Raw genomic sequence first — 13,587 nt, 5'->3', positions numbered from 1 at the left:
CGGGCACGTCCCGCCGCGAATGAGAGACGCGGAGAGGGTCGGCGCCGGCCAATGGGTGACGCCCCTGGGCGGCTGCGGGAGGAGGGGGCGGGCCGCGGGGCGCAGCCGGGGCGAGCTGCCGGCGGTTGCCCTGGCGCGCGCTGCCCGTTGTGGCCGTCGCCGGCCCGTTTCCGCGACAGCGAGGTCCCCCGGCCGAAAGTTTGCGAGAGGGGCCCCGGCGGGGCGCGGAGGCAGGAGCGGGCCCGCCCCCCCTGCGGCTGCGTCTCGTTCGTCCGTTTGAGCCAAGGTGTTGCGGGTCCCGCGGCGAGGTCAGCCCGCCCCTGGGCGGCCCGGGCACCGTGCCGTGGGCGGTTGTACCTCCGCACCCACCGGGGCCGGCTGTTGGGACCGGCAAGGCAGCGTGCCGTCCTCTGCCGGGGAGCAGCGCGCTAACGCGCAGTTACAAGGTTTAAAAGCATGGAGGTGCCCGTAAGGTACTTCGTCAGGCAAGAACGGCTTTTTCAGGGATGCCTCAAAACGTGCAGCATAAACCTCTTATTGCAACACAAAAACCTAAAAAGGAAAAACTTCGAGAAAAACGAGAGGCACAACCTGTTGCGTGCCCTTTTGATGTAGCGTACAACAAGGCGCAAATGGCGTTCCTCACCGCTGCTTTCCCCGTGCGCAGGGGCATCGCAGGTCTGCTGTGAGCTCTGAGGGGGGCACGCCGTGCGCTCGGCGCTGGGGCAGCTCTGAGCACAGCGGGAGCGCGGCGAATCCGTCGCCACCGGTGCTGCTCCTCAGCAGCCTCGCACCAAGGATGCGAATTATTTTCCTGTGGGAGCAGGATTTATTCTATCTTTAGTTAAAAACAAAAACAAACAACAACAACAACAAACAAACACACACAAAAACTCAGGTTATCTGGATGATTGTTGTTTATTCATCACAGCCTCAGATTTTGAAAACAATATAATTTATTCATAGAGTTGCAGCATGCCTGGTGTTACATGGTGAGGTTTGGTCCTGCTAAGATTCACGTTTGATAGTTTGCTCTGTTTTTCACAGCTGAAGTCTTTTATCTCTGGTATTTATCAGTCCTTGCATCAGCTGCTTCCTAATACATTTTGCCTAAACTCGCAAAATATAGTTTGGATTTTACATAGTCAAACCGAATCTGAAATTCTGTTTATTATTAACCACTTAATCTGCCAAACATATTTATAGGAAGGGAGGTGGGTGTACGTCTGTTTGTAGTTACCATATCGCCGGAGGGAGGAACATCAGTTGTTTTGCCTGAGCAGTTTGTAAGCAACCTGTTACTAAATGGGAGACACCGGTGTTCACTGCAGGGGCCTGTCAGTCCCAATAAAGATGGATTTTAATGATTTGCTTCATTATGATCCTTACTTTAGGCAGCCCTGCACCCGTCGAGGAGCCTGCGCTTTTTGGTAGCGTCGGTACCAAATGCATCGGTATACATTAACGAGGACACAGTTTGTGTTGCTTCTGATAAGACTTTACCAGAGCAGGGAGGGAAACCTGCCCCCAGGCGAGAGCGCTGCGGGGCCCCCGCTCCCTGGGCTCCCCCGGCCCCGCTGCCGGCCCGGCCGGGCTCGGCACCGCCTGCTGCGCGCCCACGGCGGCTGCGCCCCCGGCAGAGCAGCCCCGCCGGGGAAGGGGCTGACGCTCGGTAACGAAATCGAGAGCAGCCCGACCCTCGGGCTTCGGATTTGCATTCGGATGGATCCCATTATTACACGGGAACGGCCAGAAATTACCCGGTGAACGCGCTATTTAAGGCATGCGATTTATTTTTGATCTTCAAACCTGTAGAGTAAGGAAGGAGAACTCCGGGCTGCCAGCCGGCCCGGGCCCGGGTGAACTGCCACTTGTTTACAAGCCAGTACAGCTGTTTCACTCTTAAATTCATTGAGACGATGGGCCAGGAGGGTACAAATAGTTAAATTAACCCTTTATTGTGTGAGTCATCCAGTCCAAGCATTTCTGAACCTCGAAAGAAGGAAGGTTTGCAAGGAAACTATCTGTTGTAGTTGGAAAGAGAAAGCGTAACAGCTCCTGTTCGGGTGTAGAGAGAAAAAGAAGGTGGTTAATAATTTCTCAACACTCCCAAGAGAAAGACCGCTATTCTTTAACTTCTTGAAGCCTTATGATCTCCCGTTTTGTGAACAGATTTCAATAAATACATTTTTAAAGTTGTTACTCCCAGTACTTACGACAGCGGATGGGTGTGTTCATCAAGAGTCAAAAGAAAAGTAACTTAATATTTGAAAAATATAGAATCTACTTCAGAGAAGACAGAATACAAATGCAAGGATGCTTTCCTGCTTTTCACAACTTGAATGTAACTCATATGCCTCTACAAACTCCTGAAGTGAAGCAACAGTTGCGTGGTCCGATCTAGGTGTTGCCAGTAGTGAGACAGTTGAAAGGGAGGGTGCATCGTGGAGCACGGTTATAAAACCCAAACAACTCATCCAGGAAATCTTCCTGGGGATGCTGTTAAGTGTCGAGTGCTCACACGTTGTTCAAAGGTATTGTGTGTATTACAGAAAATATTTGGCCTCTAGCAGTAGCAGAGGGGGTGCCGGAGATGCAGCCGCAGTAGCAAGACAGGAGTGGGGTTGGGCGTAGGGTCGGGGATGAGGATGGGATGGGGATAGTGGTGGGTTGGGAAGGGGTCGGGGATGGGGTCCGGGACGCGGCCGCTTCGGCCGTGGCTCGAGCGCCCTCTGGCGGCCGCGGCCGGTGGCGCGTCCCGCCGGGGCCGGGCCGGCCGTGGGAGCGGGGGCCGGGTGCTGGAGGGTTCGGGTGCGGGGGAGCCGGGGCACGGCTGCGTTCTCTCTGATGCCGAAAGCAAAGCAACAGTAGGAAATGACATTTTTCTTATTTTGTAAAGCGCTACCACTGATGTAGCGTGTGTAACGCTGTTAAACACCTTCAGCACCCTGACAAGGGAAAAATCGAAGTGCTGCAAGGTTCTACAGCCCTCAGGATGAGGGGAGACGTGCTGAGAAATGCTCAGCTGTGAGTCTTCTCAAGTTCAGTCTTAACTGCTCTCTTGAGCTGCAAACTTCAAGCTGGCCTCTGGAGAAGGCAGCGTGTTGGTGAAACCCTGCTGACCTCGAGAGGAACAAGACCAGGCTTGCCCTGGACTTCTGCAAAGCGCAGCCTCGAGTACACACTGCAGGACTGGAGGAGGTCAGACTGCCTGCCTTGGGCAAAAGTATATACCATGTCTGTTAGATCCCCAAACTGCATATGTCTGGGTTCTTTTCCTTGGTAACTCCCTGTCACACCTGTCAGGCCCAGCTTGGTGCATATCACTTCCCCTGTGTTCGCTCTGAACTGGGACTTAGTATGTACAGTATCAGCACTTCTATTTACCCACCTTGTGTTTCACCTCATCTGCCTGCTACAGGTCAAGTTCTCATTTCTGGTGGTACCTGAAGCTGCTGCCTTTCCATGGCAGACAAAATAAAATAAATGCCTGTGAACATACCCAAGAAAGTTCAAATCCAGACACGTACATGCAACTACTTTTGGAAATCATGTTTCTTACCATAAAGAAATGATGAAAATTTGTAGTATTTAATTTTAATGTGATTTGCAACAGCTTTCTTTTTGCACATGGTCAGCTTTTAAATAAAAAACATAATTATCAAAGCAGTAAGAAGCAGCAGAACAATGTTTTAAAATACATATGAAGGTACAAGCAACTAAAGACACCAGAATGTTCAATGCTTCTGTTATCATCATGTGTATTCCTAAAGCACTTCTTTGCAGCCACAAAGCACTCGACTCTCAGCACCACAGACCACAGAAGGACATTTCTAAGCTCAAGCATTTCCAAATGTTCCTTTAGGCTGACTGTAAATGGCATGATTCACCTCCCTCAGACTGTCCCCTAGCAACGATTACAACCATCAACAAAGCTCCACCATTCATCTGCTGTCTGAAAGTGTAAGTTGCTGAGGGATGGGAATAACAGAATTTACAAGGTTACAATACAAGAGTTAAACTCATGGTAATCAGGAAAGGGCTTTTTCTCTTCCTTTGCTTGGGACTGTCGTTAAGCAGCTTTCTTGTAAATATGACTCTACTGTTCATCAACCAGCTTCTCAGCTATGAAGCAAGTTTACTTTAAATAGACTCTGGAGCTGTAAACAATGAATGCCAGGAAAAAAAGGTGGCCAGAAAATTGCTCTGCTCCTCACAGTATCCAATTCTGAAACACTGTTTTCAATATTGTTCATTTTGTTTGGACAAAGGTTTTAAAGAAACTGTTGGCGAAATTAGAAAGAAAATAAAAAGAAACAAAACTATATGTACCACCAAAACACAACAAAACCCCAGAATTGTTTGCCTTAGATCAATCTGAATGCGGGGGGGATGCTGGTGATTTACAGAACCTCTATAGCCAGTATCTGAAAGAAAACATTCAGAGAGAAACTCCCAGAAAACCCAGCATTAACCTTTGCTACAGGGAGGGATGTTCATTCAGTGCTGAAACTTAAGCCAGATGCATAGGCTCCTGACAGGATTAACGTAATGCAGAACCTGAAATACAAGGAGAGAGTTTGGGCAGAACATCTCATAAATGCCTGAGTCCTCAGAAGATAAGTACAGAGTCAAATACACAAGGCAAACAATAAAGTTAATACTGAGTAAAAAAAGGGGGACAAGATGAAGGAGCAGTGGTGGTTTATATCTCTTTGCATGAACTTGAAAGCAAGGGTGGAATACTGGCATCCCAGGCAAACACAGGAACGATGGCATAACCTCCTTGACTTGAACCCTTCAGAGAAGCAACAAGTGCCACAGCAGCAGAGGAGTGCTCAGGAGCCTGAAATAAAACACAACAAATTAATTTAAGTTAGATTTGTAAGCTAAAGAGGTGCTAGGAGCAAAGGCTGAGTGTGGTGATCTGAAGTGGTGAGTTCAGGTACAGGAATTTGGGAACTGTATCTCCAGTGAACTGGAAAAGATGTCATTTGAAGCATCAGAGATGGACACATGTTTTGTAGCTTTTAAAGGCACAATATGGCCTGGTGTGTTGAGAAGGTGATTACTGAAGAAGTAAGGACCAAAATAATAGCGTAAAGGCTCAGGGACGCTATCCAAAAGCTTGTGTTATGATCAAGGCACAGAACATAACCCAGGCAGATGATTGCCATGTATGTTCCTCAGTTTCCCTCTCTTTGGCAAAGGGTAGAAGAACTAGACCAGCAGTCTTAACTGGGACTCACAAGATGAGTAGAACAACCAAGAGGGCCATGGTAGGGACTGTTACTGGTCACTCTAAAGGAAAAAAGGTAAGTATAGGAATAAAATATATCAAATGGAACATCTTTGGATTGTGTTAAAGATTTAGCACTGATGATTTGAAAACGTTTTCAAATTATCAGTATCAAGTCTTATCATCATCACTATCAAATGTCCTTATAAAACAGAACATGATTTTGAAGATCCAGCCCTTTAGGGAATGGTTCATTCCTCATTCTTCTGTTTTGGTGTTTAGTTATATGAGAGCGTATCAATATCTATATTGATGACATTGGGGCCTAGGTAAAAATAACAGGCAAGCACGATCAAAGATTTTATAAGTGGCCTTGGAAAGTACTTCAGCTGGCTAGAGCTGAAGAAAATGTAACATCACATGCAAGGAAAACACTTCAAGGAGAAGTTAACGAAGCCTCAGCAGGGAGGTAGGTGAGAGTAGGGTTGGGACCATCAAGTCACGTATCTACCGAGAGGAGAGCCATTTCTTAGAAGAGTGAACAACGTGGGGAATGCATAAGTTTGTGTCTGTGCTACCTGATCAAACAGCAGCCCGAGTTCACTTCTGTGTGCGAGTCAGACACGTGCAGGGAGAATGTTAAGAATTTAAGAAACTAATTAAAGACTCCAGTTTTGAGGTGTTGTGACAGAAGGCACGAAACTGAGGTTATCCAGTGATAACCCCAAAGAATGGGTTAGGTAGCTGTTTTACAAGATGGCACTTTACTGAATATCCTAAAAATTGGTGATAATTGGCTTATATATCGTGACTGACCTAACATGCTGAAACACAGAAGGTGGCTTTGATTCTATATGAATTATATAAAATCTTAATCTTACTTAAAGGTCAATGCAAACAGAAACAGATGTTAAATCACATGGGTTTATCTCACTCTCTTAGAAGTGAGATTATTTTTCAATTACAGATGCTTCAGAGAATTGTAATTCACATTCACCTGTGTTTCACACAACATGCAAGGAGTTTACTTTGGTGATGCTACTATCCAGAAGCCATTCTTTTTCTTGGCTATACACATCTCCTGCCCATCCTCATACTCTGATGTAAGACTTGTAGGCAGATTATCGGTCAGCTTAACTCAGTTCTCTCAGTGTTTGCTGTTGTAGTATCTAGGGTGTCCAAGAAGCAGAGATCGGACACACATTGTAGTGATTGTATTTATTACACTGTCCTACCTGATCTACACCAGCCATCTAGCCATACTTTGCTAGTATTTTACAAAGGCCTGTAGGTTACTGCAAGCTGCCAGACACATTTTGATATTTGCAGGACCCTAAAACAGCTGTAGTGTATTGTTGCTGCAGTGAAGGAAGCCTTGATGCTCAGGGGGAAAGGTCTATCAGCTATTCCATTTTCTAGAGGTGGGCTATGTGGTGATGGTGGACTACCTTTCAAGTGTCTGGGAAGTGGCTAGATATAGCTGAGGTGGTGATGCGAAGGTAAGTTGCAAGATAAACGGGATTCGTCAGAATCCATTGAGGCTTGTGTAACACTGAAAAAGGCCGTAATTCTAGTAATCAAATCAGGGATAAAATAAAGAGACACAAACCTCTGTAGAATTTCTGCTGCTGTTCTGATGTTTATGGTAAGAACCAAGAGATGTTGCAGTCTGTTACTGCATGGGGGCTAGCATAATTGCCCAATGATACAAAGGTGATTTGTGTTTTGATGGAGATGCAGTAACTAGGCTGCTGTTCTCAGGTCTAGCATGCAGACTCGATGGACTCCAAAAGAGGAGGCAGTAGGAGCAGGTGGCAAACATGCACATGAAAACTCACCTTAAAAAACTTCAGTTGTTGGTAACTTCTTTGAGTGCTTGCCAAGTTTTACACTTAAGCTGTAGGAGAGCCCAAGCAGTGACCCATCTGGTCTCTGGCTTTCACAACTTACCTGGCACGGGTCTTGATATCCTCAAGGCAGGGGAACTGCAGTACAGGCACAGACAGCTCTGCAGCCGTGAAAGTTGATACAGGTAGGGCTGAACTTCTGTGCCCACTCTCCAGATGCTAGGAAACAAAACTCAGCAAGGCCACCAAGGTAACTTGTGCTGGGTTGAACTCTTTAATGCAGCCACAGCAGCAACGTGCAAAGAGACTCTTATCAGTTACCCAATTAAACAGTTTCTGAAATTTGCACAGATGTAAAAACACAGCCAAAAGCAACAGAAACAGTTTCATCCTTCATACGTTAAAAGGATTGGGCCTACTTGACACTGAGTTCCCTAAGAACGTCCCACCTAGGTGGGCTCTGAGAGATGGATGAACAGTCTGATCTTGTTTACCATGTAGGTAAATTATGGACAGGTACATTTTAGAGGCAACTTGCTGTTCTGTACACCAGCTTTCAGATCATTCTGCCCTCGTGACATAGGAGATCCGTTTTTCAGTGATGTCCACACTCACTTTGATGCAGCCATCCCCTGTGTAAAGCGGAAGAAAATCCGGATATATTCCAGATTAGCTGGAACTCCTGTCATTAGCATAAGGGTGTGTTGCGCTGCAGGAGCAAGCGTGCTCTGTGCTTTTGGCTGGTGTCCCCAGCGACCCGAGGCTCAACGCTGGGCAACGTATGTAACCGCATGGAGCCTGTGAGCCACCGAGGGAACTCAGGGGCTTGTTGTGATGATTCACACACATTGCCTCTTGCCTGTACCATACCTCAGGGCTTACCCTGTAAACCATACTTAAGGATACAGTTAAACTGCAATTAAGACAACCGAGCCATGTTTAATACAACATACAAGCAGCTTTCTTGGGATGAGGACAAATGGTATTAGAAGAAGAAAAAAAACCCATCATCCCAGAGAAAGACCTAGAATCTAACAGTTTTGTAACAGCATTTCTTCCTTCTCCTAACTCATACCCACTTTTTTTTTTTTTTAAATATCCATCACTTGTCCCAATCCCACTATTTCCTTTTTCTCCTGGAACAGATTTCAAGATTTACATGAATACAAAAGTTAAAGATGCTGGGCTAGAGCATACCCATCACTGTCCCCAGCTCACCTACTTCCAGCTTCCATGAATGTATCATCTGGGTGTAAACATATCCTGTGAGGCCACAAACAAGAGACTGGGAGATCTCTGGGAAGACAACTAACCATCTAACCACAAGTTAGACAGCAATTACAGATGTGAAGCTTAATATTTTACCAGTCCTTCATAAAAGTAAAAAAGAGTTCAAAAATATTCTGACTCCCATTATTATTCTCAATGAACCCAATAATTTTAGTATTTCTTCTGTTAAATGTAATGCTTCAAGTACTGAAAGTCCCAAACCCCAGATTCCTATAAGTATCATGAAAGTATCTGAAAATGTAGAAGACTGCAGCATCAAACATCAAAAGATCAAGCACTCAGCTGAAAGACATGCACAGACACACACCAACCAACAACGTTTCTTCCACCAAGTCAGAAGTATGATTTGCTGAGATATAGCCTGGAGGACACGAAGACTATATGGATAAATTTTGAGAGCTTCACATGTAACGAAAATTGGACTGATGGGAAGGATTTAAATTCAGGATAATTAAGAAAACCCGCAAAATCACGGACTTCCTTGTCAGCATGTCTGCTCTTACACCGAAGTTGCAAAGATCAGGTTTGAGACAGGTCGTTGAGACAGGAAGGGCACTGTTGTACTGCAACAGCAGATCATAGTTAGTCTTGTAGTGACCAACTGCTCAACTCTTGCACTCCATAAAATTCATTGCTGAGAACTATCCGGTCACGGACATTGCAAGGACATCATAAAAACTCAACCTTGGAAAGCGATTTCAAATGAAATTTTTGAGGAAAAGAGCTGAGTATTTTTTCCCTAATGCACACTCTTATTAAAATCTGAAATTACTAATATGTATTAACAAAGTCCAAGCATTGACATTTGTTGTTAGCATAGAATCTGCCATGCAGCCCAGAATTTTTGGAAACAAAGTGCTAATCTACACTTGGATATGATCACATATGATCAAGCCTCAGGTTTTCACTTCTCTTATTTCTGTTTGTATGTGATACACTAATGTGTAACATCATGACTGTTGAAACATTGGTGCTGTGAATGTCTGAAAGGAAATCGGCTCTTGAAAATGTGAGTAAGAAGGGTCTCTTGTTTGCAAAGGAACTGAATCAACTCCCCTTCAAAGGAAGCACTGCTGTACAAAGCCATCTTCTGCAAAAGCAATAAAGAAGCAAAATATAAGGTCTAGTTTAAAATTAATAACTAATATTATTTAGATTTTTGGAAAAGGGGAAAGAACGTACTTATTGAGTTAGACCCACGGTTTAATTGCTGTTTTTCAATCGAATATTAGAATAAATTTCAAAAGATGGTATTCTTGTAAAAAGTTTATTCTACAACCATCTTTAAGTCACTAAAACTGGTATTCCAAAGGGAATCAGAAGTTTTTAAAAAATACGACTAATGCCATTTTCCTTCATCTTTAATTATTTCTTTTTTATTTCTGTAAGTCAAATGAGTCAATATATTGGTATTCCTAAATCACCTGTCTTGCATTTTGATGAGTTAGTCTACCATCATTGTTCTCAGTTATGAAATGTCAAAGTCTCTTTGGAATACTAATTTCATATTTATAGGTTTCAATTTTCTGATTCCATCCTATTTCCCTGAATTTTTTTCTCAAGACAGTTGCTGATGTAAAATTTAATATAAAATATTTAGTCACAAAATAGTATTGCTTTTATGCACATTGTGGTAAGATTTTTTCTTTCCAATAAAACTATACCATCTTTCATAAAATCCTAAACATATTAAGAACTGTGATGCAGAACAAAATTACACAGGGTGAAACAGGTACCAGCACAACAGTGAGATTATATTACATCAAAAAATTTTAATGGTCCCAAATATATACTCAACAACTAAGCATACACTCAGGGGGGCAAAAAAAATTATGACACAAAAGTGACCACATCTAGAATTCCACTCAATCTTTAATCAAGAAGGGACAAACAAATCCCCCACCTCCAAAAAAAAAAGTCTGCAGTTTAAAGGGCAAAGGGAACAGATTAAAAAAAAAAAAAAAAGAAAAAAAAGAGGAAACTTTATATTTGTCCCTCCCCGTAGAGGATTTTAAAACCTGTTGTAGCTTGACTAAAATGTTCAGAATGTATGATTTCAAAGGCAGGTCTCTTTTATACAAAGAAACTGCTGGCATCCTTGACTAGTGAAGAATTATGGCAAAACCTGCCTTTTCTTCAGAAGTCTCACACATGGTCCAAGAAAGCATATTCTGATTGTAGCAACTGACCAGCCAATCCAGAGTTCCACTAACAAAACTCCTGCCCTGTTGGCTTTGTGTATGTGTGGTTTTGTTTGTTTTTTGTTTTCCATTTCCTTCCCTGAGAAAAGGGCAATGTGTGGTCCAAGCTGGAGAGCTCAAAGGCGCAAGTCTTTCCCCTAAACGAAATATTTCCACTTCTTCTGCTCCTTTGAATTGGCACTTGATTGGCAGAAATCCGTTTGTATAGGTTGATCTGTGTCACACACAGTAATTCACAAAAGATCGCTGCTTTGCTGTGGGTTTGTTTTGTTTTTGGAAAAACTATCCTTCCCCAAACTGGTAACATTCTTCACCAGTTGCCATTATGATGAGTCAAGCTTTGCTTTCTTTGACAAAGGTAAAGTTTCCTCTTTATCTTCATCTTCATCATCCTCTTCGTCATCGTCAGGATAATCTACAAGCCCAACGAGGCCTCCCTACAAAGACAAACACAATTACTACAATTAAGAAAATGTTTGTACATTGATACTTCACATTTGTATTGGAAAATGATGTTTGCACAGAATGTTGCCATAAGCATACTGATTCATCAAGTTTTGAATATCATGAAACAGAACAAAAATAAATCCTTCAGTATGACTGAAGAAGACATTGTCTGAAAAATGCTTACATGAATAAATCCAAAATGGGGTTTTACCTATCCAACTGGACAGAAATATTTCCAGTTGAAATTTAAGAAAATCCAAAAATCTACTTAGGTTTGCTAAGTGGTTGCAGCTTTATCTGTAAAGATGTTGTGTTTTTTTTTACTGAGCATAGCTGACTGCAGCAAGGAGCAATCTGGAAGCACTTCAGAAACCTTCAGAATACCCTTCGATTTGAATTTTTGAATTACGATACTTTTAGAACACAGTCTGTCTTCACAGAAGGTAATTTAAATGTGTAGTAACTTAAAGATTTTTTTTGTGTAATATAACTGAATGAGGTCTACAGGTTACAAAATTTAGACAACTCAGCAGCTGAAAATGAAAGCATATCTAGTAACATTACAAACTCCCCTGTACTGCAAATAACCACAAATTTTAAGATTAGGCAGCTGTGGGCCTGTGAAGAAGCAGCATAAACTTCTAAAACTTCCTCTAATTACAGTACACTGCAATTTCTAAAGCTTAACCAGCATTTGACTATAATGGCAGCTATTGGTACTTAAACACCATATCACTCATTCAGGTGTCTCATGACAGACATCCAAATCAGAAAATTTCAGTCAACTGTATACCAAAACACAACTTGAGAAACAATTACACATTCTGTTCAGTCACGTACAACATACACCGAGTATACTACACATAAAATAACAGGATCAGATAATTAAAAAACCAGTTTCAACACTGTTTCTATTATAGTTTGTGACTACGGCACATTTAAACACAGTGCACATTTTACTGGCTTATGTCTGAATCCACGAACAGTTTTTCAGTGCATACTCAGTGTAACCTCAACATTTTCTTTTGCCACAACAACTTGGAATTTTGGAGCCAGTACTGTATGCAGTGTGATCCATGGGGAAAGAGCCCATTTCAGATTCAAGGAATTACACTGTCTGGAAGAGAACAAGCCTTCAGCAGAAACACAGAATAGACTGAAATAAATTCCAAGCCAACTCTATCCCTTTAAAAAAGGACTTGACTAACTACTGTATTTTTTTCCATTAATGAAAAGAATCTGCTTCCCCTTCCTCTACAGAAGGATCTAGAAGAATTGTCAGTTCTACCATCAGTAAAACTCTTCTCATTCAGTTTTTTTCAAAAAAAAGATAACCCAAACAAAAACTCTATAAGGACTAAGGACTTCCTGACTATAAGGAAGAAAAAAAACCTAACACCTTTTGCCTTCACTAGAAATTATGTGAACAAGCAGCGTGATGGCATTAAAAAAATAAAGATTAGTCAAGACTTATTCTGAGGTTACCTGAGAACGGAGATATATACCTGACCTTTCAGAAATAAAAACCTTATGAAAGTAAATTCTCATAATCCAAACAACGCTGTACCTACAGTACCTCATCATCTGTTCCCCAGTGCTAAGAAAACACCAGTCACTTGATTTCCCTGACTTGCTTTAAAGAGAGTTTTAGCCAAAAATCTGATAAAAAGCAACAGCATCCTAAAATGTACTTAAAATGCTGGGTTTGGATATTCACTGCAAGTTATACTGACTCTTTTAAACAGGGTTTCCTCTTCTGTTTCAGTATGTTCCCACCCAAAAATACATGTTATATCAAACAGTAAAAGAGTCATGCTAGGATATTAAAAATTATTTATTTTGGCTTAGAGCAACCACTCCTCCATCATACAATTTGTTTTTTTCACATGTGCCAGTTATATCATTCCGAACAATACTAAAAATGGTAGCAGCAGGGGGTGGTGGGACATCATGGAATCCGGCAAAACTTAGCAATGTTTCCAAAGTATTTCTATATTTCTACTCACCAAACATCCCTGTGCAATTTAACAAAAGTAAAGCATTGTCTGTATTTCACAATAAAGATCACTGCAAACAGCAGCTAGTTGTGTGTTTTGTACTTTAAGAGTCTGGACATTAAAAGAGCTTTTATTTCTTCTTTTTATATACATGTCAGATCTCCTCAAATTGCTAAAGGCCAGACAAAACATACAAGCAAACCTGACAGTCCAGTACTACCTAATATGTAAGAATTCACAGAAACTTGAGACACACGCTAAAGCAAATTTCTCGTCTGTAACAATGAAGTCAACTTATGTACATTCAAAATTACCTTAGTTGTAATTGCTGCCATCTGAGATGTGCTTTTAGAAACTGATCCTGGAGACCCAGGGGACCCAGGGGATCCAGGAGACCCCGGGGATCCAGGAAGGTTACTTGCAGACGACTGGCTGGTAAGGTTAGATTTTGTACCACTGGAAAAGGAAAGCTTGAAACTTGGGCTCTGACGACCTGAAAGGTTGGTTTTCAGAAGCACTTCCTTCTCTTCACTCTCTTTTACTGGAAAGAAAAAAAATAAACAATC

At 42.4% G+C, this 13,587-nt stretch overlaps 1 protein-coding gene across 4 annotated transcripts in view; it reads right to left on the bottom strand.

Annotated features, from left to right (window-relative positions):
• Positions 1–10,128: 10,128 nt before the first annotated feature.
• The window catches only part of PPP4R3A (protein phosphatase 4 regulatory subunit 3A), a 46,686-nt gene continuing 43,227 nt past the window's right edge, over positions 10,129–13,587 (bottom strand). For all 4 annotated transcript variants that reach the window (XM_005506148.3, XM_065063656.1, XM_065063657.1 and 1 more), the window contains 2 exons: positions 13,336–13,562; positions 10,129–11,014 (listed from right to left, as the gene is read on the bottom strand). In XM_005506148.3, coding sequence (XP_005506205.1) covers positions 10,901–11,014; positions 13,336–13,562 — 341 coding nt within the window. In that variant the 3' untranslated portion in view covers positions 10,129–10,900. The remainder of the gene's footprint in view (positions 11,015–13,335; positions 13,563–13,587) is intronic.

Source organism: Columba livia, chromosome 5 (genome assembly GCF_036013475.1).
Source record: "Columba livia isolate bColLiv1 breed racing homer chromosome 5, bColLiv1.pat.W.v2, whole genome shotgun sequence".
Lineage (NCBI taxonomy): Eukaryota > Metazoa > Chordata > Aves > Columbiformes > Columbidae > Columba > Columba livia.
Note: the sequence above shows the minus strand (reverse complement) of the source record. Positions and strands in the feature narration are given on the sequence as shown.